This window comes from Lithobates pipiens, unplaced genomic scaffold (genome assembly GCF_037356315.1).
Source record: "Lithobates pipiens isolate NorthernLeopardFrog02 unplaced genomic scaffold, aLitPip1_a1.2 Scaffold_8, whole genome shotgun sequence".
NCBI lineage: Eukaryota > Metazoa > Chordata > Amphibia > Anura > Ranidae > Lithobates > Lithobates pipiens.
In genome coordinates, this window is record NW_027507903.1 from 350,643,980 (window position 1) to 350,668,229 (window position 24,250).

Consider the following 24,250-nt stretch of genomic DNA (forward strand, 5'->3'; position numbering starts at 1 on the left):
AGGAGCCAGCTTAAAAAGTTAGGAGCCAGGTCCGTGAAGGTGATCCGGACCTGTCCCTGGCCTGACATGGAGACGAGTGAGGGGAAGATAGCAGCGCCGTCGCCGCCGCCCCCCCCGTCTCCAAGTCATTGCCCATAGCTCTTAGAGGGACATTTTATTAGTTTTTTTCAAATGACAATTTTTTTTTCAATTGCATTTTAGTGTAAATATGAGATCCGAGGTCTCTCTGACCCCAGATCTCATATTTAAGAGGACCTGTCATGCTTTTTCTATTACAAGGGATTTTTACATTCCTTGTAATAAGAATAAAAGTGACACAACATTTTTTTTAAAAGAACAGTGGAAAAAAAAAAAAAAAAAAAAGTTAAAATAAGAAGAAAAAATAATAAGTTTTAAACGCGCCCTGTCCTGCCCGCATATAAAATCGGTGTTCGAACCACACATAGGAGGTAGCGCCGTGATCGGTAGAGCGAGAGCAATAATTCTAGCCCCAGACCTCCTCTGTAACTCAAAACGTGCAACCTGTAGAATTTATTTAAACGTCGCCTATGGAGATTTTAAAGGGTAAAAGTTTGTCGCCATTCCATGAGTGGGTGCAATTTTGAAGCGTGACATGTTGGGTATCAATTTACTCGGCGTAACATTATCTTTCACAATATAAAAAATAATTGGGCTAACTTTACTGTTGTCTTATTTTTTTATTAACTAAATTATTTTTCCCAACAAAAGTGCGCTTGTAAGTCCGCTGCACAAATACGGTGTGACAGACAGTATTGCAACAACCACCATTTTATTCTCTAGGGTGTTAGAATAAAAAATCTATATAATGTTTAGGGGGTTCTAAATAAAGGGAAGAAAAGGCAGGTAATATAAAACACTCAGAGGGAGCTTTATTAGCATTGCTGGTTTGTCATACCAACGGCGACCACAAGAGGGCGCCAGATTCCATAAGGAATCATAGGATCGCAGAAGGCCTCAAAGCCGCGGCCTAAATTTTCGGCCGCCGGCGGAACGGCCCGACGCGATCACGCTGGGGGGGTCCACAGAGACAGGATACCCCCAGCTGTGCTGCCCCAGGCGCGAGGTCGCTATTTCTAGTCGCCAATGCGACCTGGCGCCCGGGTTTTGTCGAGCCTTGTGTATATATATATATATATATATATATATATATATATATATATATATATATATATATATATATATATATATATATATATATATATATATATATATATATATATATATATATATATATAATGTGTGTGTGTGTGTGTGTGTGTGTGCGCACAAGTGTCTGTTTTGTTCACTGTATTTGGTGTGATTAATATAGCAGTGTATCGCAATTCCATTGCCTGCGTACTCTAAACTGATCATGTTTTGAGAACTTCACTTGGGGAAAAAATGCCTGATTGCATTACTGTGCACCCACAAAAAGGGTAATTAAACTGAAGTGGTACAGAGATTCTCTTATTATATGCAGAAATTTGGAGGTGCTCTATTGGCTATTTTTGTGGGATAGGTAGCTGCACGATGTGTATAGAAACCCACTAGATGCATCTCATTACATTTGCATGATCAGTTGTAAATATAGTTGTAAGGCTCGGTTCACACAGGAGGCGGCACGACGCGGCACCGCGACCTGCCGAGACCTCAGCGGCGACTTGCAAAATGACTTCTGTATAGAAGTCAATGCAAGTCGCCCGAAGTCATGCCAAAAGTAGTACAGGAACCTTTTTTTCTAAGTCGGAGCGACTTGAGTCGCTCCTCTTAGAACGGTTCCGTAGTACAGAACGGGGGCGACTTGTCAGGTCGCGGCGCGGCAAGTCGTGCCGCGTCTGGTGTGAACCGAGCCTTAATATAACATGTAAAAGAATATAGAATGCAGGGTATCTAGCATGTTTGACACCCAGAATAGATAGGTTGTTTTTTTTTGTTTTTTTTTCCCCAAGCACTCACCTGCTCTATAAGAAAAAATTGTTTCAGTAACAATCGTGAAATGGATCAAATGATAAAATTACAAGAAAGCTCAGTGGTGAAACACTGGTGATTGGTCCTTCCTAGGCCTAAAAAAATGCCACTTAAAGACGTTTATTAGTTTCTTTTTTTTTTTCTGCCTGTAAATGTGTTCTTTGTTAGCCTACAATATGTCCATGCACACATAGGCATTTACAGGCATAGAAGAGGAGTGTTTACAGGCAGGAAAAAAATCGCCAGCCACGCTTTCAGGTAAGAAGATGAACAGCATAGAAAGCGCCTGTAAATGCACCTAAAATCTACACACGTTCATTCCAATGGCAGAATATTTATGAAATGGAGTCCATAAACTCTCAAACGTTTGACACACTGAAACACATTTAAATGCAAGTGCAAAATTACTTCTTTAGATGCGTCTTTTAATTGGCTTTTCTTCTGCTAGAAGAAAAGGCATTCAGGGGCATTAGAGAAATGCTTGGTGTGCACGAGGCCTTATACTGGTAGTTGGTGTACTGGTCCTATACATTGGTGGCCAATGAAAGACTGATCCCATAACCACTTGACCACTGGCCGCTTAAACCCCCTTCCTAACCAGACCAATTTTCAGATTTCAGCGCTCACACTTTGAATGACAATTACTCAGTCATGCAACACTGTACCCAAATGAAATTTTTGATAGTTTTTTTCACACAAATAGAGCTTTCTTTTGGTGGTATTTAATCAACGCTGGGTTTTTTATTTTTTGCGCTATTAATCAAAAAAGACTGAAAATTCTGTAAAAAAAAAAAAAAAAACTAAAAAAATGATTTGTTTCTTTTAAAATTTATTGGCAGATTATTGCACAGTGTTGCAGAGTACTGCAGATTGTCACTGAGCAGCGCTGTTGTCGCTACACATCCAACCCACAGCGCTGCTGCAATCTCTCCCCCTCTCCCCTCTCACTGTACCGATTGGTACAGAGAGGGGAGGGGGGAACCGGCGTCATGATGTGAGGACCTGGCGGTCACGGATGTTCCCAGGTCCGCGCCCCAGGGGACGCACGGGAGCAAGATTCTGGGGGGTGTCCGTGGACGCCCTCCCAGAATAAGCCGACTGCGCTGTAGCCATCTTTCGGCTATGGCCCAGTCGGCATGTGGTTAAAGGTCAGTGGGCAGTGGCGGAACTACCACCATAGCGACCCGTGCGGTCGCTACGGGGCCCGCAGCTGAGGAGGGCCCGGTGAGCGGGCGGCAGGTGAGCCGCCGAGCTCCTTGTCCGCTCGGCGCTCGTACAGTCACACTGACTGTACGAGCGGACACAGCCAGGTGACTCGGCGGCGGCGGGGGGTTGTTGGGGAAGCTGCGGGGAGGCTTAGTGGCTGGCCAATCAGCGGGTGGCGGGGCAGAGAGATGACATCATCTCTCACCGCCCGGCGCCCGCCCTGCAAACTGCCAGCTCCGCTCTCACTCACTGTGCAGGCAGCAGAGATTACATCCTCTCTCTGCTGCCTGACTCAGACTGGCAAACAGAGCGACTTTAACAGGAAAGTGACAATCCGCAATGTGTGACAGGTGACATGCCAAAGTGACAATCCGCAATGTGTGACAGGTGACATGCCAAAGTGACAATCCGCAATGTGTGACAGGTGACATGCCAAAGTGACAATCCGCAATGGATGGCAGGTGACATGGCAAGTGGAAAATCCGCAATGTGTGACAGGTGACGTGGCAAGTGGACAATCTGCAATGTGTAGCATGTGACGTGGCAAGGGGACAATCTGAAACTTGTGGCAGGTGACGTGGCAAATGGACAATCCACAATGTGTGGCAGGTGACGTGGCAAGTGAACAATCCGCAATGTGTGGCAGGTCACGTGGCAAGTGGACAAACCGCAATGGGTGGCAGGTGACATGGCAAATGGACAATCCGCAGTGGGTGGCAGGTAACGTGGCAAATGGACAAACCGCAATGGGTGGCAGGTGACGTGGCAAATGGACAATCCACAATGTGTGGCAGGTGATGTGGCAAGTGGACAATCCACAATGGGTGGCAGGCCACGTGGCAAGTGGACAATCCGCAATGTGTGGCAGGTGACGTGGCAAGTGGACAATCCCCAATGTGTGGCAGGTGACGTGGAAAGTAGATGATTTGCAATGTGTGGCAGGTCACGTGGCAAGTGGACAATCCACAATGGGTGGCAGGTGGACAATCCGCAACTTGTGACAAGTGACAATCTGCATCTGATGGCAGGTGACACACTCGAGGCTCCCACTGATTCTGCATTATGGTGAGTTGAACTATTTAATTTTCTATAACAATGCAATAATAGAAATAATGTGTTTCAATCATCCTGACACCATAACACAAATGGTGCCGTGATAATTGAAGCGCCAACATCAGCCATTGCCCCAATAAATTGCCCCCATAAAAGTATTTTCTATCAGTGCCCCTCCCGAGACTAGAATCTGGATCCGCCCCTGGGTGGGGGGGGGGGGGGCCCATACAACATTTTGCTATGGGGCCCTGTGATTTCTAGTTACGCCCCTGTCAGTGGGAGAATGACACTTGCATGTTTGACCAGTGGAAAAAATGCCCTTTTACAAACAGCTAAAAAGATCATTGATATCAGTGGTTATTAGGAGTTAGAATCCCTTCATTGCTCAAGGAACCCTAAGCAACCTCTGGAGGAACCCTGGTTAGAACCCTGTGCTAGATCCTTATTCCTCTGAGTCAGATGGACAGATTTCACCACACGTTTCTTTGTCTCTGCCCACTCCTAGAAGTCACTGTTGGACTTTTCAGTTATTTAGTCTACTTTAGCAGTAGATGAAGCTAAATACAATAATTTGGTTTTGTTGTGGCTATAGAATTTGGGAGGAATTTGGATCTGTGGTAGGAATGGCTTACTGCAGGAATCTCTCACAGAGCTATATATAAAGCCAATTATCTGTAATCGTGCAGAATTTAAATGTCAGTTTGGGTGGAGTTGACCTTTTTTACCTGGTGTTCTGTGATGTGATACATAGGTACTTTAACTCTGCTTTACTAGTAGTTCAAATAATTGTGATTACCCAAACTATATATTCAAGTTATTAACCACTTAAGGCCTCTTTCTGAGATTTGTTGTTTGTTTTTTTTGCTAGAAAATTACGTAGAACCCCCAAACATTATATATATATATATATATTTTTTTTTTCTAACACCATAGAGAATAAAATGGCGGTTGTTGCAATACTTTCTGTCACACTGTATTTGCTCAGCGGTCTTACAAGCACACTTTTTTTTATGGGAAAAAATACACTTTTTTGAAATAAAAAAAATAAGACAACAGTAAAGTTAGCCCAAATTCTTTTATATTGTGAAAGAGAATGTTACTCAGAGTAAATTGCTACCCAACACGTCATGCTTCAAAATTGCACCCCCTCGTGGAATGGCAACAACGTTTATCCTTAAAAATCTCAATAGGCGATGTTTAAAAAAATTCGACAGTAGCCGCCGCCTGTATCATGGGAGGGCGCCCGCAGGTGCTTCTCACCATGCGAGGGAGTTCACATGAACGTGAGAAGTACCTGCGGGAGGAAGCGGAGACAGCCGCCGAGGGACCCCAGAAGAGGAGGGTCGGGGCCACTCTGTGAAAAACGAGCTGCACAGTGGAGGTAAGTATAACATGTTTGTTATTTTTAAAAAATAAAAAAAATACCTTTACAATCCCTTTAATGTAAACTGCATTAAAAAAAAAGTTTATTGTAATAAAAAATAAATGCCCCTAAGAGCTATGGGCGTAAGTGACTTCGCTTCCGCCCTGCAATGATATGGAGATGGGTCCCCCATCTCCCCCTCACTCATCTCCATGTCACGCCAGGAGAAGGATCCGATTGCCTCTGCCGCTACCGATGGCTCCAATAAGTGGTGGAGACCACCGGAGCTTGGCGGGGGGGTTCCTCTCCCACGGCCGATTTTAAAAGTGATCTTGTGGCGAATCCACCGCAGAGACCACATTTATCTGAAAGTGGACCGCCCACGGAAGAAGAGTATACCGGGGTTATGGCAGCTAGACATAGCAACGATATTCCTCTTCAAAGTATAGATGTAAAACTGCAGCGGACGGTCCGTAAGTGGTTAAAGTACTACTAAGTCAGGACCATGCATTCACTATATCTGGTCTCCCACAGTTCACAGAACTGCAATTATTTTAGTAAATATAAACTGCTAAATACCTTTTCTCACTAACAGTCTATAGCAGTCTTGTGCTTTCTATCAATGTCTGGTTAAAGCTTGTTTGGATGAGTTTTCATTCTACTCTGACTGTCCTATGAAGATGCAGGACCTCTGGCCCTCTGTCTGAACAGTGCTGATGGGCCCTGTGCTGATAACATGCACTCTCCCAAGAAAAAAACTCTCTCGCAATACACCCCAAATTAAGTATGTGCAGAGTGACTCCAAAGGCTACTATGAGGAGATGGATTGGGGACAGTGCAAGAAGGGGAGGATCATAGAAAATAGGATCAAACAGGCTCTTTACACAATGCGGAACATTAACCCCTTAGGTTCCACAGTAAGTATACCAAGCATGCTTTACTGCAAATACAGACTGATTTTACTGTTGGTGGGTATAGTAACTAGAGGTCGACCGATATATCGGCCGGCCGATATATCGGCCGATATTTGCCATTTTTTAATTAATCGGCATCGGCCGATTGTGCTGATAAAAAGACGATTTAGAACTACAGCAGGACTTTGAAATGACTTCTGTATAGAAGTCAGTGTAAGTTGCCTGAGTCGTCATAGAAACGTCTTCCTCCTCTCTGGGCAGGCTGCCAAGAAAAGAACAAAAAGATACAATGTTTACACTTGAATGAATGAAATCATCTCTGTGTGTAGAAGTTCTCAGTTTAACCATTTAAAGACTAAATCTTTTCTGACACTTGTTGCTTACAAGTAAAAATCCTGTATTTTCTGCCAGAAAATCACTTAGACCCCCCCCAAAAATTATATATATATTTTTAGCAGAGATCCTAGGGAATAAAATAGCGGTTGTTGCAATATTTTATGTCACACAGCATTTGCACAGAGGTCTTTCAAATGCATTTTTTTGGGAAAAAAAACACTATTTAAAAAATAAAAATAAAATAAAAACAGTAAAGTTAGCCCGTTTTTTTTTTTTTTTCCAAAAGTTTTGACTACCCGTTTTTATTTAATACATAGTTTTTTTTTTTTTTTTATCTAAATCATACATACAAGTAAACTGATTGGAGGTTTGTTTTGTTTAATAAATGTTTAAATGTAAGAAATTTTCTGTATCACTTATGAAGGCTGCTTTCACACTGGAGCGGGCAGGCGTTGATGGTAAAACGCAAGTTTTAGCGGCTCTTTACCATCATTTTAGCGGTGCTATTTGGCTGCTAGTGGGGCACATATAACCCAGCTAGCGGCCAAGGAAGAGGTTAAATGCGCCCATGAAGCACTGCTGCCAAATCGCATTGCATGCGCTTCGGCCGTGGTGCCCATTCATATCAATGGGCAGGAGTGGTGGATGAGCGGTATACACCACTCCAAACGTGCTGCTTGCAGGACTTTTTTTTAAGATCCTGCCAGCGCATCGCCTCAGTGTGAAAGCACTCTGTCTTTCACACAGACTGCAGGGGAGCCATTTTGCAGGCACTTTACAGGCGCTATTTTTAGCCCAAAAGCGCCTGAAAAACGCCCCAGTGGGAAAGGTGTGTTAGATCAAGGGGGATTAAAAAAATAATAATATATAAAAAAAGGAAAAAAATAAAGAAATGAAATAAAATCGGCCTAACATATCGGCCCAAAAAAATCGGCATCATATATCGGCTATCGGCCGCCATGATTTCTAAATATCGGCATCGGCCAGAGAAAAACCCATATCGGTCGACCTCTAATAGTAACACTCTTTAAAGTGGTTGTAAACCCTTACAAACCACTTTGACCTACAGGTAAGCCTAGATTAAGGCTTACCTGTAGGTCCAAGCAATATCTCCTAAACCTATATGGTTTAGGAGATATTTGCCCGAAAACGGGCACCGCTGTCTACGGCGCAGGCGCACTGAGCGCGGCATTTCCAAGAATGGAGCTGCCGCGCGTGTCGACTCCCATGCACATGCGCGGCGTCATCGCAGGTTCGCCGAATGACAGCGGCGGAGCTGCGAGACGCCACCAGCAAGATGGATGCGGCGGACTACAGGGGACAGCGGCGACTTCGCTGGCTCCTGTGTCAGGTAAGTGACACATAATGGGCTACTATGCGATGCATAGTAGTCCATTATGCTTTACCTTTGCAGGGAATGAAAGAGGAAGTAAACTCATCAGGGTTTACTTCCTCTTTAAGAAGAAATGGTACTGTATTTGTAATTTATATGAACGCTCCTGGGTAATTTAACATTTACATTCAACAGAGATTATGGCACAGCAAGTATAAAGCCCACAAGAGACTAGACTAAAATGTCATCCTCTACAAGTTACATCTTCCTGAATCACGAGACCTGAACCGTGTGGCATTTGAGGACATCAGCAAACAGACTCTTGGCGTGGGCTCATATTGTTATATCTGATCTGTCACAAGGGTTAGTGTTGTACGTCCAGCAAGCCAAAACGGGTGATGTAGCCAACACAACCAAACAGGAGAACCAGTGCGGTCTCAGACTTGTCTACCATGTGTGCTGTTAATCTACTGTGTGCTGTACTCTGCCTATTCCTTCTGAATAGCATTTAGTCTCCTTAGTTTTAGCAGAACACCAAGGCCAGTAGTTATGCTTTATGTATATTCTGGCTCCTCTGCTAAGTGTATTGCGTTTCATATGCCTCCGTCTTTTATTTGATGTTCGATTTGCATTTACTGTATGTTGATGCAGATTTTATCTGCATTACATTTGAGAGGAGATCTGTCTATCTATAGAGATGACCTCACAGTTGAATATCTTTATAAACCCTTTCAGTTTCCATGCAGCGAAGGCTTGTGATATGCTGTTGAGAAAGGTCATGGAGTTTGAATCTACAGTATGGATGGCACAGCTAAAGGCTTGTCTGGGTATAAAATGCTTCATTGTCTTCCAGTACCAGCTGGTATTATGTTTGCCTGTTCATTTGTGTTTTACTGTGAACGTAGACCAGTCTCTGGATTCTACTCACTAGGACTTAAGAATCAGTTTAGCAACTTAATTTCACAGATGATTGCCAGAATCTGTTTATTTCTAATATATTTTTGGGGATGTACCGTCTAGTGCAGCCATTCTCAACCAGGGTTCCTCCAGAGGTTGCTAGGGGTTCCTTGAGCTGTGGCTGATGAACCACCTATTTGATGATGCCTACAGAGTTCAAGGTTCAGCATCACTTTGCAAAGACAGCAGCATGACACCAAATATATTTTTAGCTGTCTTTAAGGGTGGCATTCTGACCACCAATATAAGGAGCATTGTTCCTATTGAGCCCTGATGATTTGGTTTTTAGTAAGGGTTCCACCAGACATGAACATTTATTTTTGGGGTTCCTCTAGGGTTAAAAGGTTGAGAAAGCCTGGTCTAGTGGATACAGCTACAATCACAAATCGCCTTAAGAAGGACCATGGTCCTTATATGTGCGGAGAACTGTTATGTGCACCATGTAAATCGCATGGAAGATGCAACTAAGCACAACCTTCAACAATTTTCTTGCAAATTATCATTGATCATATGCTTTGATTACAACTGTAACCTTGTCATTGTACATGGAAGACTATGAGATTAATAAGATATGACTGGTTGTTATGTGTTAGTTTAGTAATATTAGATCCAGTGCACCTCCGTATTCTTCTTTGACCGTTACTACCGCTATTTGAGGAAGAGTGGCCAAGCAATCCCTACATAGAGTGGTGCTTTTTATTACCAGTGGTGGGTGAGCTTATGTAAAATCCTATTATTTAGGTTATGCGATATGAAGATGATTTTCTTATTTCATCAGATTATAATGCATTGGGTGTCATTGTCCCTTGATAACCCTGTACAGTCACTACTGAAAATACAGTTAGTATCACGAGTGTCATTCCAGCAATGTTCCTTTATTTTTATTCTTCATACTGCTGGTCACTTAGTGTCTTTGGAGAAGTTGCAGCCATAATGTGAATGTAAAGCTTCCTCCTCTCTTCCAGCAAGCAAGGGTAGAGGTTAGAGTAGCACATGACTTCTAGGTCTGTTATATTTAGCATTACCCTTGTGTGAATGTAGAAATTTCCTTGTGACTCTTGATGAGCATACAGTTTCCTTCTGTATGGGATGCTGCTTTATGCATTTCCATAAATCCCTTTTGTACCTGTAGTGTATGGCAAGCCATGGGCTTCAAGTTTATGATGGATCTGTGTTAAGCAACACACACATACTTTACACAGCAAGGATCTTATTTGTCGGACTTAGGAACCCAACATTTTATTGCAGTATTATGCAGTCAAACTTATTTTCTCTGCAAGAAGATCTCGGCGTGGCAGAACTGAAGCGCACTTCAGTTATTTCACTAACCTCATAGATACCTCATGTGTAAACTATCCAGCTAAAGTACAGAGCAGGCAACAGTCGGGGACCAGCACTGCTGGAGCTGAGGGACTCTCCTAGCTGCCGGGGGAAGAACTCCTCCAGTGAGAGTGGGAAGGGGGAGGGAGCGAAGGGAATGGAAATGCAGATTTTGGTGGTAGGGGGCTCAATTAGAAGCACAGAGAGGCCAAGCTGTAACAAAGGCCTGAAGCGCTGAACGGTATGTTGTCTACCAGGCGATTGGGTTCGGCACATCACGGATCTGGTGGACAGATTACTGGGAGGGGCTGGGGAAGACCCAGCTGTCATGGTGCATGTTGGCACCAATGTCAAAGTCAGATGTGAGAGATTACATCACTAAGGGAGCAAGGGAGGAGGTGGAATCCTTATGGGTAGAGCTCCAAAGGGATGAAGCTAAGGGGAAAATAATACTGGGAGTATGCTATAGGTCCCCTAACCTGAGGGAGGACGGGACGACAGATCTCCTATCACAATTTGGATGGGAAGTGTTATCATAATGGGGGATTTTAACTATCCAGACATAGACTGGGTGGAGGTAACCGCGCATTCATCTAAGGCTCGCCAGTTCCTAAATGTTTTGCAGGACAATTTTATGGGTCAGATGGTAGATGCACCAACAAGAAATAAAGTGTTACTGGATCTACTGATTACCAACAATACAGACCTGATCACGGATGTGGAACTACAGGGCAATTTAGGTAACAGCAATCACAGGTCAATTGGCATCAGTATAAATCGCACAAATGGGAAACATAAGGGGAATACAAAGACACTGAGTTTCAAAAGAGCCAACTTCCCTAAACTATGAACTTTGCTAGAGGGCATAAATTGGGATAAATTATTAGGAACAAAGAACACGGAGGAGAGATGGGTTTGCTTTAAGAGCATATTAAATAAGGGCATTGGCCAAAACGACCCATTGGGTAATACATTTTAAAAGAGCAAACAAAAGTCCTGGATGGCTAAACTCCAATGTAAAAATGCATATAAAAGCAAAGGAGAAGGCCTTCAAAAAATACAAGGTCGAGGGATCATCATCAGCATTCAAACTTTATAAAGAATGCAACAAGAAATATAAGGGTGCAATAAGGACGGCTAAGATAGAACATGAAAGACACATAGCGGAGGAGAAAAAAAAAAATCCCAAGAAATTCTTTAAGTATGTAAACAGTAAAAAAGGGAGGACAGACCATATTGGCCTCATAAAGAATGAGGGAGGACATCTGGTTTCAAAGGATGGAGAGATTGCAAAGATATTGAATTTATTCTTCTCCTCACCTTTACAAAGGAATGGGGGGGGGGGGGGGGTGGGGCTTCAGTAACCAAAACTGCAGTGTTTATCCTCACATCCCAGGAAGCACCTCCATGGTTAACAGAGGACAGAATTAAAATTAGACTTGAGAAACTTGACATTAATAATTCCCTGGGACCAGATGGCTTACACCCGAGGGTACTTGGGGAACTCAGATTTGTACAGATTTTACTGCACATTTTTTGTGTGTTTTTGCTTGCAGCAAATACACGTTTGCTTGCTGCGTTTGGGGTGCCATTAACAATGGCACCACCGGTGCGGTGCATGTTTTTCATGTGTTCAAAAACTCGCTGCTCTACCCTTGAATGGACAGATGTTAATGGAGCCTTATGCAAGGTACACACCAGAAGCTTTTTTTTTTTATTCAAACTAGTGGGCTGAGCAAAAAAAAAACTGACAGATCTCAATACTAACAAAAGTGATATTTGTGCGGGGCGATCTCCTCGCGGTCATTAGCTGCCAGCGCTGATTGGATGCTGGCATGTCCATTTGATCAGACAGCTGTATACCTGGGCTAAAAGTTGGCCGCTTCCTGATGAACCAAATGTTATTGATTTTCAGCTCGTGTGTACCCAGCTTTAATATTAAATAATTTCATGATAAAGACCAGCATATATATTTCTGTATCTGCAGTCTGACGCCATCCCCATAATAGTGAAGGTTCATTTGGGCTTTAAAATGTGTGATGTCTTGATTTCAGAATTAATGTGATGTCACAGAAACCTGTCAGAATTCAGGAAAGTTGCTAGTACATTGTTTTCTCCGACGCTTTCTTTGCTTTTCTTTATTAGGTTTGCCATCCACGCAGCAGAGTTGGAGCAAAGCACCTTTTATGTAATTTATTGCAACAATCTGTCCTTAATAATTCTTTTATATTTATGCCTTTTTTTTTTTTTTTTTGTCTGAAAAATGCCTTTAAATGCTGTTGTATATTCCTATCCCTGAGTATGCCAAAGTATAGCTGTGCTACAGGCAGCAAGCTCCAGTTTCTCGCAGAGATTTGTGAAGTGCTTGAAATGAACAGAAAGCTTTTCAAGGATTGGTTGGCACTTGTGCTCAGATCCAGGTGGCAAGCACTGACAGCTCCATGTCACAGGGTGGCTGTCTTTGCCTGCTTTTCTGTTTGTCTGGCTTGCCTTTCAGCAGAACACATGCATCCTGCTGCTCCCAGGAATGTCACCCATGGAGGTGGAGGATAAGAAGAGACAGAATTACAGCAAAGGCATCTTCAGCTTGCAGCCTCCACACTCCCTTAACATTGATCTGTCTGACACTTTTTGGCCGAAGACACGCACTGTCGCATCTGCCAAGAGATCATAGTCAGGTGGTTGAAGAGACATGAGATTTGTTTAAGAAGTGACAGAGAAACTCAGCTGGCACATGGCTCGGTCAGCACAGAGTTTTGTCTCTGCTAATTAGCGGAGTCCTAGGGTGCCTTCAGAAAGCATCACATACAAGAATCAAAGAAGAGCGCGACTGTTTGGAACCTCTCAAGAATCAATGGCTCTTGGTGTGAAAGTAAAGACTGTACCGCTGGCAGCAGATGTTTTTAAGGTGTCTCTTCTGATGTCGATGGTGCTGTGCAGCTTAAAACACAACATGGACAGCATATTGTTCAAGCTCCAGCTCTCCGTTTATCACATGCCAACCTTTTTGTTTTGGCTTAATCTGGCCTATTGCTATTTTTAACGATCGGTTGGCTCCTGAGTGATTTTTCCTTTTTTTTTTTTTTTTTTTTTTTTTATTCATTCGCCTCTCCTTTTTTTTAGAGAGGGAAGCTGCATACAAGGCGAGATGCAGTCCAGGTACTCTGAATATAGCTGATATTTATAAATTTTAATGGTACAACTGTATAGAGTATGGATGCTACTTGATTGTATAAAGATCATCATTCTTTCTTTTTTTTATTTTAATTCTTATAATACAATATAATACATTTGGTGCTATATATATATATATATATATATATATATATATATATATATATATATATATATATATATATATATATATATATATATATATATATATATATATATATATATATATATAAAATATAATATATATATATATATATATTTTTTAATAGAATAGTTTTCAATTCAGCAAATAACACATGACATTCATTTTTTAAATAATTTTGTTCATTACTGAGAGAGTCATTGCTGGCAGTTATGCTGTGAGTGTTTAAAGGAGGCTTTAGGCCTAATTTCTAAAACTGGAGAAAAGGGGTTTGTTTTCCATAGCAATCAATAAAATCTCATAATTCCAAGTAAAACGCTTTTTTGGTGGCAGTCTCGTCTTCTTTTTTTTCTTCCCTAGACTAGCCCAATTTCATATTGGAATATATGTGGCAAATATTTGTCATTTGTAGTGCAAACCTTGAGTCTTTATGGTGGTACAGTAGCTTTCTGCTATGACAAGCTACTGAACAAGACCAATTGCTGTTGAAAAAGCTTTTATTTCTGTTGATTTAAATCCTGACTTTAGTTAAAGCATGTACATATCTATGATAATTTTAGAAATGGTACTAACATGGCAAGCATGCAAAGCAGATAAGCCTTAGGGATCTATAAATACAGTAGGTGCGTAGATTCTTTAACAATAGTCTTTAGATTTGTCTATTAGGGCACTGGGTTCATACCCAAAGTGGCACAGTCATAGATACTTAGGAACTTCACTGCTTTAACTGCACGCAACATGGAGCATGTTCGGAAAAGAATTCCAAGAAGTCAGAAGTGTATGTTGCCGAAGAATCAGTGTGGACAGGCTCTGATAAAGCAACGTTGTGTGGTCACAGGAGATAACTGCAGAATGAAGCTTCCTGCTGGATTCTCTCTAGAAGCTCAGTGACCAGAACTAGGTACTAAGTGAACAGCCAACATACTGTCTGTTCAGTCAGACCAGTCGTATTAGTAGTACCCTAGAATTTATTTATTTTTCTTGTATAACTGTTGTCAGCAATGAACTTGTTATAATTCAATGTTTACATCAGTTGTCATGCTAATAGTTGGCAAAATTCCTTCTAGTGTTTAACGAGATAAACTGCAATCCAGTTTTATGACCGTGATAACCACTTCATAATACAAAGTAATACGTTTCTGTTTTGAGGAATTCTAGATCGGGACACATGCTTTGGTGGTAAAAAAAATGTTGGAAATTGTAATGTTTTGCAACTTTGCAGGCTTATAGGAAATGTTATTTTGCACCAAATGCAAATGTTTTAATGTGACTTTAAAGACCATTTAATTTTGAATTCAATAAGAGGCGATAAGCCATCTGAGTGGCTAATTGGCTGCTTGATTGCTTTTACCAGCAGTGGTTTTTTTGCCTCTCCAGGATGTCCAACCCACCAGATGATATGTTATGTTACGTTGGGTATCTACTTGGCATAACACCATGTTTTATATTTTACCAAATAATTGGGTATTATGTTGTGTTTGTGTGCATTAAAATTCATTAACGTGTATTTTTTACAAAAAAAATTGTGTTCAAGAAACCTCTGCGCAAATTCATAAAAAAAAAAAAAAAATGCAAAACCCACCATTTTTACTCTCTAGGCCTAGGGACTCTGCTTAAAATATATTTAATGTTTGGGGGTTTTAAGTCATTTTCTAGCAAAAGAAAATAATTTTTACATGTAAACAAAAAGTAGCAGAAAAGACCCGCTCTTCACGCTTTTGTGTTTATTTTTTAGACTAAAATAAGCACAACTTTTTTTTTTTGTACTGCATATATTTGAATTCTGTTTTTATATTTGAAGACATTTTAACCACTTCAGCCTCGGACCAATAAATACCTTAAGGACCAGAGGTCTTTTTGCAATTTCGCACTGCGCTGCTTTAACTGGTAATTGCGCGGTCATGCAATATTGCACCCAAACGAAATTTGCGTCCTTTTCTTCCCACAAATAGAGCTTTCTTTTGATGGTATTTGATTGCCTCTGCGATTTTTTTTTTTTGCGATATAAATGGAAAAAGAGCGAAAATTTTGAAAAAAAAGATATTTTCTTCTTTTTGTTATAAGAAAAATCGAATAAACTAAATTTTAGTCATACATTGAGGGCAAAATTTATTCAGCCACATGTCTTTAGTAAAAAAAATGTCAATAAGCGAATATTTTTTGGTTTGCGCAAAAGTTATAGCGTCTACAAACTAGAGTACATTTTCTGGAATTTACACAGCTTTTAATTTATGACTGCCGATCTCATTTCTTGAGGTGCTAAAATGGCAGGGCAGTACAAATCCCCCCCAAATGACCCCATTTTGGAAAGTAGACACCCCAAGGAAATTGCTGATGGGTATGTTGAGCCCATTGAATATTTATTTTTTTTGTCCTAAGGGATTGAATAATGACAAAAAAAAAAAAAAAAAAAAAATTTTTACAAAAAGTTGTCACTAAATGATATATTGCTCACACATGCCATGGTTATATGTGGAATTGCACCCCAAAATACATTCTGCTGCTTCTCCCGAGTACGGGGGGATACCACATGTGTGGGACTTTTTGGGAGTCTAGTCGCGCACGGCACCCCGAAAACCAATCACCACCTTCAGGATTTCTAAGGGTGCAAATTTTTGATTTAACTCCTCACTACCTATTACAGTTTCGAAGGCCATAAAATGCCAAAATAGCACAAAACCCCCCCAAATGACCCCATTTTGGAAAGTAGACACCCCAAGCTATTTACTGAGAGGCATGTTGAGTCCATGGAATATTTTATATTTTGCCAAAAGTTGCGGGAATATTACAAACTTTTTTTTTTTTGCACAAAGTTGTCACTAAATGATATATTGCTCACACATGCTATGAGCAGAAGTCAAATTACACCCCAAAATAAATTCTGCTGCTTCTCCCGAGTACGGGGATACCACATGTGGGGGACTTTTTGGGAGCCTAGCCACGTACGGGACCCCGAAAACCAAGCACTGCCTTCCGGATTTGAATATAAAATGCTATAAAAAACAAACTAACCAGAGTCACCCGTAACACTTATACGGTGATCAGTGGTGAAAGGGTTAACTAGGGGCAATCAGGTGGTTCAAATTTTTATTAGGTAGTATATGGGGGTCCCTGGCGCTATATAAAAACCTGACGGGGAACCTAAATAACTAACTGGCTAACCAGCGTCACCAGTGACACTTATACTGTGATCGCTGGTGAAAGGGGGTGAAAGGGTTAACTAGCAGCAATCAGGGGGTTAAAACCATTATTGGGTAGTATATCGGGGTACCTAGCGCTATAAAAACCTGGCGGTGAACCTAAAAAAATAACTAGCTACCTAGCGACACTGATGCAGCGTTCAGAAAAATTATCGCTTAGTGACACTGGCAAAAGGGGGTGAAAGGGTTAACTAGCGGAAATCAGGGGGTTAAAACCATTATTGGGTAGTATATCGGGGTACCTAGCGCTATAAAAACCTGGCGGTGAACCTAAAAAAATAACTAGCTACCTAGCGACTGTAGCGACACTAATGCAGCGATCAGAAAAACGATCGCTTAGTGACACTGGCAAAAGGGGGTGAAAGGGTTAACTAGCGGCAATCGGGTTAAAAACATTATTGGGTAGTATATCGGGGTACCTAGCGATATAAAAACCTGGCGGTGAACCTAAAAAAATAACTAGCTACCTAGCGACACATGCAGCGATCAGAAAAATGATCGCTTAGTGACACTGGCAAAAGGGGGTGAAAGGGTTAACTAGCGGCAATCAGGGGGTTAAAAACATTATTGGGTAGTATATCGGGGTACCTAGCGCTATAAAAACCTGGCGGTGAACCTAAAAAAATAACTAGCTACCTAGCGACTGTAGCGACACTAATGCAGCGATCAGAAAAACGATCGCTTAGTGACACTGGCAAAAGGGGGTGAAAGGGTTAACTAGCGGCAATCAGGGGGTTAAAAACATTATTGGGTAGTATATCGGGGTACCTAGCGATATAAAAACCTGGCGGTGAACCTAAAAAAATAACTAGCTACCTAGCGACACTAGCGACACATGCAGCGATCAGAAAAATGATCGCTTAGTGACACTGGCAAAAGGGGGTGAAAGGGTTAACTCTAGGGGCAATCAGGGGGTTAAATCTTTATTGGGGGGTGATAGGGGGCTACCCTGGACCTAACACTAACTGTCCTGACAGTTTTTACTGTCACAACTGACACTGAATGCATTGATCAGTAAAGAAATGATCAATGCAATCAGTGACACTGTGACTGGGGGGGGAGGGGGGGCGGGGGGGGGATCGGGGGGGTTTGTGTGCCTGTGTGTACCTACATGTCAGTGTAGTGTTGGTGCACACTTACTTTTACTGTTCTCCTCGTAGTCCGGTCAAAAAGACTGCCCCGAGGAGAATGACATCACTTCCTCCTTCCTGTGTAAACAATACACAGGGGAGGAAGCTTCTCATTGGCCAGGAGCGATCCAGAGGGGGTGGCCGAAAAGCAACGGCCATCCCCTCATCACGGAGCGCTCCTGGAGCGAACCGGACCGCCGTAACCAGCGGGAGGGGGTCCGATCGGACCCCCCACCCGCTGGAAGGCAATCACGTAGATGTACGTGATTATGCCTGCCTGTGCCATTGTGCTGACGTACAATGGCAATACGGCGGTCCTCAAGTGGTTAATGCTGAATTTAAGTGACGTGTAAACATTTGGTGCAGAATAACATTTCCTATAAGCCGGCAAAGATGCAAAACCAAAAACATTTGCAAGTGCGTCCACAATTTTCTGCCATCTCTATTAATTTCCTGACTGAATGGCGATTGTATTATGTTAGCTGTTTTTCTGAGATCTGCAAACTATAAACCTCTTGGCACGTTTGGGGATCAAGGGTGCAGTTCTGTGGATCTGGCAGCTAACATGGGAATGTAGTGGATTTGATACCAATATGTGTTCAGTTAGGCTGCATAAGTGCTCAACCTGTGGCCCTCCAGCTGTTGCAGAACTACAAGTCCCCTGACACCTTGCAAAAGGTGTCAATTAAACAAGCATGACTCCCAAAAGTCTCTGCTCAACTCTTTATATAAACACATAGATATCCTAAAAAAAATCCAGCAATGGCTTCTCATGTAGAAAATGAAACACTCTATACCTACTGGTATGTGATTATTTTGGCATTGTGACCTTCCTTAACTACTTGCCGACCAGCCGATGTAGCTGTACGGCGGCCCCTTTTAAGGGCTATAAGGGGCGTGGTGTGACCCGCGATCGCTCCTCAGAGAGCCTGAATGGGGATCTGTCAATGTAAACAAACAGATCCCCGTTCTGTCAGTGAAGTAGGGAGAGATCTGCTGTTCCTAGTGATCAGGAACAGCGATCTCTCTCTACTCTGTCAGTACACTCCCCCACAGCTATAAAAACCTCCCATGGAACACATTTAACATCTTGATCGCCCCCTAGTGTTAACCCCTTCCCTGAGAGTGACATTTGTACAGTAATCAGTGTCTATTTTTAGCTCTAATCGCTGTATAAATGTCACTGGTCCCAAAAAAGTGTCAAAAGTGTCCAATATGTCCGCCGTAATGTTACAGTCCCACTAAAAATTTATGATCCCCGCCTTACTAGTAAAAAAAAAAAAAAAAAAAGTATAATAAAAATGCAATAAATCTATCCCTTATTTTGTAGATACTGTAACTTATTGCAATTTTTTTTTAACCAAAAATATGTAGAAGAATACATATTGGTCTAAATTGATGAAGAAATTATTATTATTTTTTTTTTTGGGGATATTATAAAGTAAAAAATGTTTTAAATTGTTTTTTTTTTTAAATTGTCGCTCTTTTTTTGTTTATAGTACAAACAATAAAAACTGCAGAGGTGATCAAATTCCACCAAAGGAAAATTTAAAATTGAAGTTCTGAGTTTTTTTTTTTTTTTTTTATCAACTTGTCCAACTGGACTGAAGCTGCAATCTATGAATTGTTTTTGGCATCTTTTGATGATTTAATTTGGATTGGATAGTATGAATATATTTATTCCCCTGTTAATCTGGTTTTCTTTTTATCTGTTTTTGTAAATTAGCCCAGTTTTCTCTTTAAAGTCCTACTCAAAGCTGTTGCAAATCAACATCAACTTTTAGTAGGGGTTGAGGATCATTGTTCTTGTGTACAATTTTCTAATATCTGGTTGTAAGGGGGGGGGGTAAACCACTGTTGATCTTGCATTATGAGGTTGTAATCTTATTTCTGTAAATGTATTTTCTTTATGTGAACAAATTGTATTTATTTATTTGCAGCTGGCCATCATATGAATTTGATCCAAGTCAGATCCGCTTGATTGTGTACCAGGACTGTGAGAAGCGAGGACGGAATGTCTTGTTTGATTCTAATGCCAAGCGAAAGACTGATGAGCTTTCTGTTTCGGTAAGTTGTCTCTCTCCATAATTTAAATTTTTAATAGTGTCTTGGAGAAAGCATCTTAAAAGGAGATTTTTCAGGGCCTGGTTTTAGTGCATCATCAGACCCAGTTGGTCCAATGTGTTCATGTTTCTGTGGAAACTAAACAATGCTTACTTGTTTTTTAATTTTTGTTTAATCATCTGTCAACATTATTGTTAGAATGTCACATTATGTCGGTGTATGCCCATTTGTAAACCCTTTGGAGGCTTTATCCAAGTTGTAATAGTAATTCTAGACAATTTTACTAACTTTGTTAATGTAAAGTAGCAGCATCATGTCAGTTATGTTCTATTGTTACCGCTTTCCCAACTTCTTCAACCTCACAAGCTACTTACTGGTCAACGAGGCTACTTATCACATTGATTAAGCAAAAGTGATGATCAGGGGAAGCTGAGCCTGTGTCTGTTTGTTCGATTTCAGTGACTTGGCAATTTTTTGCACCCAATCACTTCTTCATGAAGTTGCTTGTAGACTTTTTTTTTTTTTTTTTTTTTTTATAAACTTGGTGGTGTAGGTTATGCCATGATACTGAATTGCCAGATGCTGGACCTTCCAGATGCATGTATATTTATACTACAATCATGAAAACCCTCTTGAGGATTAATGCACACATGGCTTAGAAAATGTAGCTTTTACAGGGCTTTGGCTTTTTATTTTTATTTTCTGCCTGTAAACGCACCTCTTATGCAAGGCTGTTAGTATTTACAGACATATTAGAAAAAGAACATTTAAATGCAGAAAATGTGTTTAGCTGTGTTGGCGAGTTAATGCATTCTAATGCCTGGAATAAATTAATATTCTGCCCAATAGAATGCATTAATATGTGTGCAATATGCGCCGTCTACCACTTTTTTTTAACTGTTTTTCTCCTGTCGGGGGGGAAAAGGCATTCAGGGGAGCAGAGTAAATGCTCAGTGTGTATGAGACCAGACAACACACAGGTTATCTGAATTTAATCATGTGGAGTTGGAATTTGCAGTTCTATGGCAATAAAACCTGAAAACTTTGAGGTAATGAATGCCTTATTATAATTCCTAACAGTTGACAAACATCTTCTTTTGGCAGTAAAATCTATAATGCTAATGGATCAATCTGTACAAAAGTGGCATCAGGGAAATCTGTTGGCCTGAGCCATCCTGTGGCCATTATAATGAACTCCAGTGGTAAAAGCTTGATTAAAAAGTCTGTTCCTATTCATCTTGTAATTTGTTCCTCTCTACCATTTGGGGTTTTCTTCTAATATAACTATTACACCCCTCTTTGATGTTGGGCAGCATTTGTTTTATAAGTGTGTGAGTATGAGTTATATGTGTGTGAGTAATAAAACTGAATTGTGTATTATATGCAAAAGAACACCACTAATTGTAAACCAAGTTACAGAATGATCTATAGGAATAAGCAAAATAACTGTAAAATATCACATAGAAAAATAGTTTTGTTAAGGTTTGAGGTTTACTTGAAATTGAAATTGTGTGGTAATCCATAAAGGTCAGTACCAGGTTTAAAGGAAATGTTCGCCTTTTGAAAGAAAATAATGAATTCGATTTTTTGCAGGTCCACCTCCCACCTGCTGTATTGTCAAATGACATGCAGGCAGCGGCTCTCTGGTTCTGGGATGACGTCATATGACATTGTACCTGGGACACGGCGCTTCACTGATCTTGGTAAAGAGCTGATGATGAGGCTCTTTACCCATGTAATCAATCACAGCTGATCACATGTAAACAAGGAATTGCCAGTTATCTCCATTCCTTTTTTGACAGCGTGTGAGGAGAGGAGAGCCGATCAATGGCATTTCCTCACAATGGAGATCTGCACAGATAATCAGTGTCCTGATTATCAGTGCAGTGCCATTTAGAGCCCAGCAGTGATGCTTTTCAGTGCAGGCTCATCAGCGCACATCAGTAAAGGAGAAAAAATATTTTTGTCAGCTGCATTGTTTCAGTGATTAAAACTAAACGAAAATAAAATTCAGTTTCAATTCAGATGACTAAAGTACAACTAAAACTAAAATGACATTTAAGTCAAAAGGCTATGATTAAAATTAAATCAAAATTTGACACCAAAATGAACAGTGGTCAAAAAGCACTTATGAATCCTTGTTTGTTTACGAAACTTTTACGGATTGTATGGTTGTGAACACCCATGTGATCATTCTGCTGCAGACCAAAAAAAGTATCCTGTGCGAGTTTGGTCTGAATGCGATGCAAATTCAGCCATACTAGATGTATGGCTGAAATCGCATCGCACAGAAATCATATGTAATTTACAGTGCAGTGCGACTCGCAAGCAATGTCTGACATCGCACCAGTGAGAATGTGACCTATAAACTGTACAACTCAATTGAACAACAAACTGAAATCTCTTTGGTGGAGAGAAGTAAAAAAAAAAAAAAAAAATGGTTGCATAAGCGTGCACACTCTTAAACTGACGTATTTATCTGTGTATAACACGCACTTTTTTGTGTGTGCGTGTTATATGCCGATATAGGCTGCCACCGAGGGGAAGGAGTGGACGAGTGCTGCTAAAATTGAGCCGAATCTCCTGCGTGCTCAGCATAACGCCCAGTCCTTCCCCCATGGATGGCTCCTAGCATGGATCCGGTACAAGGGGCGGGACTGAGCATGACGCCGAGGCGCGTACACAGAAGATCCGGCTCTATTTTGGCAGCTCTCGGCCCCTCCTTCCACTCAATGGCAGCATCTACAATACTACAGGGACTAGCGATTCCCGTAGTGTGCAAGTAAGTTGTACCATAGTATACTACATCCATGTGCACACTATCCATCCTCTGCTGCCAACAACTTCTGAGTCACTGAGGAACACATGGCTATAAGCTGTACTATATAGCTGTACTCCCATACACAGATCATTCCCACTGGCCTCAATTACACTCAGCTAATGTGCTGGCTGTGCATGCATCCACATGCTGATAGTGCAATATATGGGACTGTGTCCTCTACAATGCATGCAGATTCAGCATGATGAGATGGGCACTGATTTGGCAGCATATGGGCACAGATCAGGCTGCATTGATGCTCACTGACCATTTTGCTTCAAAGTGGTTTTATTAAAAAAAAAAAAAAAAAAAAATTCCCGAAACTTCCCTCTTAAATTGGGGTGAATTTTATATGACGATAAATACAGTAATACTTTGCTGAAATACCTTTTTGATTTTATTACAGCTTTCAGTCTTTTTGGGTGGGAGTCTATCAGTATGGCACATCTTGACTTGGCAATATTTGCCAACTCTTCTTTGCAAAAACACTCCAAATCTGTCAGATTGCGATGGGCATCTCCTATGCACAGCCCTCTTCAGATCACCCCACAGATTTTCAATGTCATTCAAGTCTGGGCTCTGGCTGGGCCATTCCAAAACTTTAATCTTCTTCTTCTGGTGAAGCCATTCCTTTGATTTGGATGTATTCTTTGGGTCATTGTCATGCTGAAAGATGAAGTTGCTTTCCATGTTCAGCTTTCTAGCAGAGGCCTGAAGGTTTTGTGCCAATATTGATAGGTATTTGGAACTGTTCGTGATTCCCTCTACCTTTACTAAGGCCCTAGTTCCAGCTGAAGAATAACAGCCCAAAGGATGATGCTGCCACCACCATGCTTCACTGTGGGTATGGTGTTCTTTTGGTGATGTGCAGTTTTGTTTTTGTGCCAAACATATATTTTGGAGTTATGGCCAAAACGTTCAACCTTGGTTTCATCAGATCATAACACATTTTCCCACATTTTTGGGAGACTTCAGATGTGTTTTTGCAAAATGTATTATTTTTTTTCTTAGAAAGTAAAGGCTTCCATCTTATCGCTCTACCCCATAGCTCAGACATATGAAGAATACGGGAGCTTGTTGTCACATGTACCACAGAGCCAGTACTTGTCAGATATTCCTGCAGCTCCTTTAATGTTGCTGTAGGTCTCTTGGCTGCCTCCCTGACCAGTTTTCTTCTCGTCTTTTCATCAATTTTGGAGGGACGTCCAGTTCTTAGTAATGTCACTGTTGTGCCATATTTTCTCCACTTGAAGATGACTGTCTTCACTGTGT

At 41.2% G+C, this 24,250-nt stretch overlaps 1 protein-coding gene across 2 annotated transcripts in view; it reads left to right on the forward strand.

Annotated features, from left to right (window-relative positions):
- FNIP1 (folliculin interacting protein 1) overlaps positions 1-24,250 on the forward strand; it is a 152,724-nt gene that overhangs the window by 43,629 nt on the left and 84,845 nt on the right. For both annotated transcript variants that reach the window (XM_077473330.1, XM_077473331.1), the window contains exon 2: positions 20,037-20,163. In XM_077473330.1, coding sequence (XP_077329456.1) covers positions 20,037-20,163 — 127 coding nt within the window. The remainder of the gene's footprint in view (positions 1-20,036; positions 20,164-24,250) is intronic.